Genomic DNA, 9,139 nt, shown 5'->3' on the forward strand with positions numbered 1-9,139 from the left:
CCTCTGGATCACATATGTTGGGAGGAAGCGTCAGATAGAACACAGCATTGGTGAATGTCATCAACATGCCTGCTACTGAAAGGAGCCCCAAGTTGCAAACGAGAAATGGGGTGTACTGCCAGTTCATTAAGTGATGCAGTGAAATCAAACCAATTTACCACTAAAACCACTGCAGTCTGATCATTGAACCATAGCTGCAGAACTTCTTTGAAAAGTTAACTCTTGATGTATTTTTTATGGTATACTGTTTTTATTGTGTGAAGCTGAAGTTTCTCGTTTTCACATAAACAAGCCTTCCACATGTCAGCTGTTTTGATTTGACAAACTAGTATTCACGATGCATTAGACTTATTGTGATGCATTCATTGCACAGGTACATATTGATGGAAGATTACTCATGCTCTTTCATATTTTAGCGGTGCATGGAATTTGGCTGTCATTTGGTTGGGGTGCATTCTTAAACACAATCTGTGTATTTCATTTACATTTTGTTTATTAATAATTCAAGTTGCTATGATTGGTACAAATAAATATGCAGACGAGGGGCCTAAGTCAAGGACCCTCGGTTAAAAATAAACATGAGAAGTTGCATAGCAAGAACAGGAAAAAAGATTTAAATAAAAAAAGTACAAATCCAAAGAAAAAATGCACCAAAACATGAAAAAAAGCAACATAAATCAATAATTGATTTTATCATGTATCAATCATATTAGTTGATTACCTGTATCTTTATCATTTGATGAAAATACAGGTAATCAATACTATCGTGAAGAAGTGATTTACAAAGAAGGAAAATTTTTAATTTGTGCTTAAATGTGTCTAAGGAAGTTAGCTGTTTAAGACCATTTGCACTGTTATTGTCTTTAATCTTTAATAATCCTATGAGTGGTTACCCCTGCTTTCTAGTGGTAATGAGTACAGGAGTACAGCAGAAGCATATTTTTCCAACCCAAGACCTTTGATGCTTGTTGCATGCAGCGGCCATCTCAGACGTGCTGGACATCGACTGGTCGATCTTGGTGAAGGAGAGCAGCCGGCCCAAGGATGGCACCGTGAGCGAGAAGCGTGGCTCTGCCCGCGAGCGCTATTCGGGAGCCCGTGTGCTGGCACGCATCGGCATCTCGCGAGACTTGGCTGGCGAAGAGCTTGCCCAGCAAGTGGTCGAATTCTGCCAGAAGGAGCTGGCCACTGAGAAGAAGGAACCAGATGAGCAAGGTGAGCCGATCAGATCTGTTTTGCTCCCCACCAGAACACACCACACCAGGCTGGTGTTCCCACCAGGACATAACACAACAGGCTGGTGTTCCCACCAGAACACAATACATCAGGCTGGTGTACCCACCACAACATACCAGTCCACTCTGGTGGGTTTTTCAACTGGGATGTAGTGCATTCTTTGCTCCTTACCAGGTGCTTTGGGGTAGGCACGTTTCCTTGTCACATGATGTGGAGCATATTTGATAAAAAAAAACTGTAATATCATCGATGGCAAGATTTGAACCAGAGTGGCCAAAACAAGAGTTGAAGTTTAGAACATATTTAGTTTTAGATCATGTTCATGAAAATTTTCTGTCTGCCTTTTTTACTTTTACATTTTTTTTATGATCTAGCTGTCTCCCTTCATAGTATCCAGATGGCCTGACTAGAATAAACAGTTGTAAGGTCATACACCAATCATTTGTACTTGTTTTTTGTTCCCGTTTTTGTAGTCTTGTCAGTAACGTGCTAGCGCAATAATCAAGTAAGACATCACTTTACATTAGCAATTGTCTGCAAATAGTTCCTTCCAAATATTTTTTTTCTGTGGTAATGTGCTATTTAAGGAGACAAAGGCGACTCTGTTAGTATCACTCTGTGACTGTCCTGCTGGGACATGTAGGATCTTTGTCTGTCTGTTTGCGTGTGTACGTACACACACACAGTAGACTCAGTAAATGGAAGTCTCCTTAAAGGGGTATGGCAGGGTAAACGGGTTGTCCTGGTTTCAGCTTTATATCTCTGGAACTGTTCCATATTTTGTTGTGAAATTTTGTGTGCTCCATAAGAAAGCTTGTGGACTTCACTCTGTGCAATTTTGACCCTCTAGCGCTTCTTACTTTTTTCTTGTTGAGTACCAAATTTTAGACTGGTGCACAAAATTAAATGTACCGTTTCTCAGAAACTAAAAACAGTATGACCGTGAAATTTGGCACGCTTGTTCCACATGATATTGGTATTGATCACCATTTATAAGAACGGGCTCCTACATTTATCTCTCAAGAAAAAAAATTTGTCCTTACTTGTCACGTGCCGTGAGAGAAGCCTTTCAATTAATTTTTTTTCTTAATTTAATGATAACCTAAACATTTTTTTAAAGTTTTATGTTCAGACTGTTTGGAAGGGATTTAGGTGTAATCTGAGAAAATTTCAGCGCAATCGGTTGGATAGTTTTCCAGAAAAGGTACACCAAGTTTGGAAAATTTTCAAAAAGTTGATCATAAGAAAAACATGCTTTTATGCTTAAAAAACGCGCAGAACGTGCTCGCAACGTACAGGAATGACTACGCTACAAAAGCATTTTAGTGGGAAAATTTGCAATCAAAACATATGAAAATGGTAGGAAGTGGATATAGTCAACCGATCTAGCCATAGTTATTATAAAAAAATACATACACGCAGAAACAATGATGGGATAGGGTTCACGCCACATGATGGATGCACTGTGGTGCCATTTTTAAATGGCTTGGAGCACTCCTACACCAATGCACAGTTTTGCTCCTCAGAGGGTGTATTATTTTTTAGTAATAAAATAAAAAAGTAGCTTTTTTGGTCGATCTACCCTACCATACCCCCTTAAATGGGATTGCTGCTTAAATTGAACATAATTTCCCGGTGCCTTCAGGTTCCGTTCAGCGCAAGCCTACCGTATATGTAGGTGTGTTTAGTGTACAGAAAAACATGACTGTTCATGGTTATGCCTGTCCCTGTCCTCTGCAGGTGGAGGAGAAGGAGCAGGGGCAGGGAACGAGGCAGCACAGAAGGATGGAGATTTCCAGCTGGAAAACCTGACGGCAGGCTTTCACGCGGCTGCTGTGGCGGCACGGAGGCAACAGAACCTGGCACTAGAGTCATGCGGACGCTACTGCCGCGCCCTCTCAGCACGCCGGGACCTGATGTTGCGCCGGGCACTCTGCAAGGTGGGCTTGACAAGCTTTGCACACCATCTGTGGCATGAACGTATCAGTCACAAACTGCCACAGTATTTTACTTTAAATAAATTTGTTGTGCCAGTAATGCTACCTTCCTTTATAGCAATCTTAGTAAAGGTACAGTGCTGGTAACAGTACAGTTTTCTTATTAACAGCCTTTACACTGCACCTAAGGGGGGACTCGGGGAGCAAATCGCGAAAAATGGCAAAAAAATCGATTTTCTGAAAATCACATTTTCAGTTTCTGTAGCCCTTTTTCTATCTAATTCCAAAATATCTTCGCTGAAAACCACGTAGAAGTGCTATTAAAAATTGTTGCGCCCGCTGAGGTGGCGAAAATTATCGCGGAAATCGCAAAAAAGAAAGCGTTTTTCAAAAAATTATAGCTCCGTAACGACACGACCGAGCACCACGATCTAGGGCTCGTCTGAAAGAGCCTCAGCTGGCTCCTCCATTTAAAAACAAGCACACAAAAAGCAAACGTTTAAAGGTCGTTTCGAGGCCCCCGATTGGCCGCGGCCGCCATGATGCTCCAGCGCGCCTCGCCATTGGTCCGATGGTCGCTCCCGGTGTGCGTCGTCTGCGGCTTCCGCGTTGCGGGGTCACGGCTGTCAAAAATCACGCTGTCAAAAATCACGGCTGTCAAAAATCAAAATTACTGAAGCGTTCGCACTCGTTTTGTGTTCGCTGGTCGACGATAATTACGCGTTAGCAGCTGCACCCGGAAGCTCATTCCTCAGACCGTGCATCAGACTGCGATAGCCCGACGCGCTCTTCGCGAACATCGCAGAAGCACGTCTCGGACCTGTGTCGCATTCACTCGTCGGACCCGCGGTTAGAAGTTCTGCCCGTCGGCATCTCGGACCTCGTGACGAAGACCGCCGCGGGACGACTTTTTGTGCTCGTGATCGAACATGACTAACTTTGAAACATCGGGCACCGCGGCAGCGCACACCGTGACCGTGCTTACTGCTCGGAGTCGTGGCTAGGCCTAACTACGTTCACGGCGCCGACGAATTCGAACTTTGCGGGGAAGAACATCGTGCTAGCAGAAATGCGAAAGCGAACAATCCGCAATGCGCTTTGTTGCAAGCAACTAATGATATCGCCCGCTGGCAGCACGGAATCGCTGATCGGCATTTGACGCATCGGCAGCTGCGCCGCGGACCCCACGGACACGGCCGCTCGATCTCCCCAAGTTCGTCGCACAGCGATCGCTCGAAGCACCGCGACAATTTCACACGTCGGCGCCCCAAAATGCGAGGCCAAGCATATTGCACGCCGATGTTTCATCGCTACGGCTTGGCATATTGCGCGTCGCCAGCAATTGCCGCCACCCAGCATACCGGGCACAGACTTCCCGAACCCCGCGGCCGAGCACTTCGCGGGGAAATAAGCACTCAGTGGTGATGTAATTTAGGCACGCTTCAAGCCGTGCATCGTATCGCAGCAAGCTTTTGTAAATGTACTGAAATAATGAAAGCCTCGCCGACTACCATTACCACGACCGGGTGGATGATGAAGCGTATCAAGGCGGGGGTGACAAATGAACTTGTGTAAAGGAGTGGACGAATTTTTATCTGCCAAATTCGCTTCATTAAGTACTACTCAGAAATTCCTGTGCCACCAATCTTGGCCATAACTGCCACAGCACACCTAAATTTGCATGCCACAGACTTGTAATGTGCAAGTCTGGCCATTAAACCTGATAGGCTCACCCTTCAAAGAGCTGACAAAAATAACCAATAAAGAAAAAGGAAAGCACATAGTGCAGAAAAATGAAAGATCAAGGACACAAGAAAACCCCTGCAAGCAAAGACACTAAATATTACAGCCCCAGGGCATTTTTATTTACATGTAGTGGCTGTGCAACTTTAGGGCCCGTTTTCTCAGAAGTGTGTTTTGACCAGACTGTCCCGCTTGCAGAAAGCGTAGCACGACTATGGCTTGATGGATTTTCATGAGGTCTGTTGCATTGTATTTCCTAGTCAATTCTCTATGCTATGACATTCCTATACTTTTGAATTACTCCCTCGTTTTTTTACTCTTTAGCTAATTTGACATGACGATAACGAATGCATTATGCAAGCATGGATGTAATGTTCCGTGTAAAAAAAAATCGGGGTAATAAAAATATTTGGAGAATGTCATAGCATGAACCATTCCTATGGCTAAAATATGAGGGCAACTTTGGGCTTTTACCATGTTTTGTTGTCACGCCAGGCTTTCTGCAAGTTTGGTATAACAATGATGCAAGTAAAAATTTATAATGTCAAAACTGCTGGAGATATCTTAATGAAACTTTGTAAATAGTAGAGCTGTGCGAATAGCAAAATTTTGGGTGCGAAGCGAATTCGAATAATAAAGATTGAGTGCGAATCGAATCGAATAATTTCGAATAATTTTCGAATATTTCTCAAACATTTTTCGAATAATTCGAAGTGAAATTACAGAAAAAGTTGCAGAGAATCCCTAAGTATGTTCTTGTGAGATCGCAACATGAAAGTGTTTCTTTTCGCTAGGTTGATGAAGCGCTGGTGGGGTCATATTTCATAGTTGTCTTTCTTATCAAGAGTGAGGCAATGTAGAGGCCGAATTGTATTTATGTACATGATTTGGTGCAACAAAAGTGTTGCCGACAACACTTTACACGTGATAGGCAGAGATGCCATTTCCTCAGCCTCTCCTCCTCTTTCAACTGCTGTGAAAGGCCAACTGAAGTGGCGGACAAGGGTGTGCTCCCTTCAAGTCCGGAGTTCCAAATCTGCCTCGTAGACGTCGATATATAAGAACATCTGAAATTTTGGATGCTAAAAAGCTTCGGCGTCCGATTTTTCGGACTTCCTGCCGAAATTTCAGGTCCAGAACAGCATTAATTGAGCCCCCAACTCTGCCACATCTTTCATCTCCATATTGGAACCAGCGTTTTCTTGAGTTAATACATTTGCGACCGTAGCGGAGCTTGAAAGGCAGCTTTGCCGCAATACGGGGTTGTGATGAGGTGAAGCATATTGAAAATCTAGGGACCACTTCCAATCGGACGTTGACTGTCTCTTGGCAAAGTTCGACCGTAACGGAGCTTGAAAGGCAGCTTTTCCGCAATACGGGGGTGTGAGGAGGTGAAGAATATTGAAAATCTAGGGACCATTTCCAACCGGACTTTGTCTCTTGGCTAAGTTCGACCGTAACGGAGCTTGAAAGGCAGCTTTGCCGCAATACGAGAGTGTAATGTGGTGAAGCATATTGAAAATCTGAAGGGGTCACTTTCAACCGGACGTTGACTGCATTTGTCTTTGGGAAGTTCGAATAGTTCGAATAGTAAAATTTCAGTGCGAATCGAATCGAATAGCAAACACTATTCGAAAAATATTCGAAATTTCGAATATTCGCACACCCCTAGTAAATAGTCATCCAGTGCACTTCCCAATAAGCGTGCCAAATTTCATTCTTCTACGACAAAAAATAAAGAATTTCAGCTTCGATCCCCACCTCCCCCCTTAACCAGCCAATGTGGGCACCTAGTGGCTGTCGCTGTGACGTAACTCCAGTCACGCTACCTCTTCGATGTCTAGGCATGCTGAAACGTCTCAAAAGCACTACAGGCACCGTTTATCGGAAACTGTTATTCTTGCTAGTTTTTCGTGACACTTCTGCTTGTGTTTCAAATGTCAAATTTAGCATGGAGGCTCCTGTCTATCTACACTAGGCTTTTATGCAGTCCTGTAGTCAGTGACATTTAGTATGGAATACTGTGGCATTGCATTTGTTTCTGTGGTTGTAGTGACAGTGTGCATCAGGAGATACAAATTTGTACTTGATGGTTACCGCATACTAGGTACTGCCTAGTGTGTAGTGATTCTGTATTACCAGCAGGTACTTATTAGTGGGGTTTTCCTGTACCATGGGCTAGCTGAAGTCATCAATGGCAAAGTGTCCCAGTCTCGCTTACCAAAGACAATGCAAGCAAGTCTGTGCGTCTCGTTAATTTTTTTTTTATGCATATACGTTGCTACAATATTCTGTATTTCTCCAATGAAAAATATAGTTTTCTATGCATTTTTCATTTATTTAATATGCCGATTCTACACAGCACTTCAAAAAATCTGCGCATTATAAATAAAAGGGGCCTCGACACAAAATTTCGCTGGATACCTGCAGGATAGGTTTCTGTGAACATGCATATATCATCCACCAAATCTCAACAGCAAATGTAGCTTGGAAGGTAATTTCTATGACTATTGAAGTTCGCGTGTGCAGTCGAATGCTATGCATTGCACCTCGCGACATTGCCTAGGATGACCATAAGATGACCCCCCCAACTTCCGCTATGTCACCACTACAGACGAGCTCCGAGCTGGTGCAGCCAGTAATAATGACGTCGTAGTCGCCACTGCCCTTTTGTCATGCTTGGGCCAGCAGACTACTAGTTGGTGGCTGCTTGCAAGTCCGTGCCTGCGGCAAACATGTGGAAGGTGTGGATGCCTCAAGAAAGTCATTGCTACGAGACGATGATAACAACACTGACGGCGACAACCTTGCGCAGCACGTGCGGCAGGCGAAAAAAAACGCAAGCAGACGATGCACGCAGTGCGGAAGTGTGCTACAGTTCTATGTCCTCACGTGATCAAGTTGGTTTACCACGTTACACACGCTAGGTGTTGTTAGTTGCACTCTGTGGCTTTTCATTCTTGTAGCTCTCCCAAAACGAAACTGAGATTGATCAGTAATAAAAAGACTGTAAATAATTATCAGTCATGCGCTGCCGCAAGTAATGTGCCGCGTTATGACTAACGGGCTCTCAGTAACATATTGCAGCAAAAAAACACCAGACCAAGGTTTTTGTGTCGGCGCCCTTTTAAAAAATAGTTCTGGAGGTGAAGGGTTAAGTGGTATCCATGGGGTGTATTACTTTTAAATTTGTGCACATTTGTGTTGACGTATGCTTTTCTGTGATTGCAGGTGTATGAGCCAAGTTCCACAGAGCCAGCTGCGAATGTGGATTTGCAGTTGTACAGGCGCAGCCTGCAATTGTACCAGTCTCGTACCCAGGTGCAGCTCGCATGTTAAACCTGCCCCTCCCCTTCTTCTCAGGCGCTACATCTGCGTTTCCACTTCGTATGTGCGAAACAACATCACATACGCTAATGTTAGTTTCTTCATCTGTCGCTTACCTCTGCCGAACAATTGCCCCTTGTTTAGCTCTGTTTTGCTTTTTCTGTGCCTTCACAATACAAGCATAGATGATGGTTTGAGCTGTGGTGAATAGGTTACATTCTGTCAGTCATCTTTATTAAACTCCTTTGTGTGTGTGTGTGTTTTTTTTTCTTTTTTTTTAATTCTTCACATATCATTCATTCACTTTGGGTCTCCTCCCGCATTTCATTCTTTTCGTCATTTTTGCCCTGCCTGGAGAAACATTAAAAGTGTCAAAATTGCCACTGGTGTTAGAAACGTTCATTCTTTTTTGTCTTACCTGTGTGGAACTGTGTTGATTATAAGTGTCAAAATTGCCACTGGTGTTTGAGACGTTCATTTTTTATGTCTTACCTGTGTGGAACTGTGTTGACAGTGTAGGGATGGAGGTGGAATGCAAAAGCACTTGTTGGACCTTGGTTTATGTTAAGGAACCTCGTTCAGTCGAGATTATTGTTGAAACACACACTAAATCCTCACTCTTAAAATAGAGCGGGCCGCATTAGTCTGGATCACATCTTCAGTATTGAAAATATGGCAATTTCAGAATGCTTGATGTTGTGTCTTCCACACAAATGTCAAAACAAGTTACAAAAAGAATTGGGGACTATGCGCAAGTGGTGCAAAGACTGAGGAAATGACGGAGCTGGTGGCCTTCCCCTCCTCCTTTCCCACCCCCTTGCTAAACTATACTGTACAAGGCTATGCCATGCTTTACCCTCTTCCCTCCTTTCCTTCCTCCTCAATTCCCTTTCCCA

At 43.7% G+C, this 9,139-nt stretch overlaps 1 protein-coding gene across 1 annotated transcript in view; it reads left to right on the forward strand.

Moving 5' to 3' along the window:
* LOC119387799 (zinc finger CCCH domain-containing protein 13) overlaps nt 1-8,626 on the forward strand; it is a gene marked incomplete at its 5' end in the record, with an annotated part of 46,115 nt that extends 37,489 nt beyond the window's left edge. Inside the window, 3 exon segments of the mRNA XM_037655310.1 lie at nt 979-1,215; nt 2,977-3,176; nt 8,148-8,626. Of these exon segments, the coding sequence (XP_037511238.1) occupies nt 979-1,215; nt 2,977-3,176; nt 8,148-8,255 (545 nt within the window).
* Between the last annotated feature and the right edge of the window lie 513 nt (nt 8,627-9,139).

This window comes from Rhipicephalus sanguineus, chromosome 3, assembly GCF_013339695.2.
Source record: "Rhipicephalus sanguineus isolate Rsan-2018 chromosome 3, BIME_Rsan_1.4, whole genome shotgun sequence".
Taxonomy (NCBI): Eukaryota; Metazoa; Arthropoda; class Arachnida; order Ixodida; family Ixodidae; genus Rhipicephalus; species Rhipicephalus sanguineus.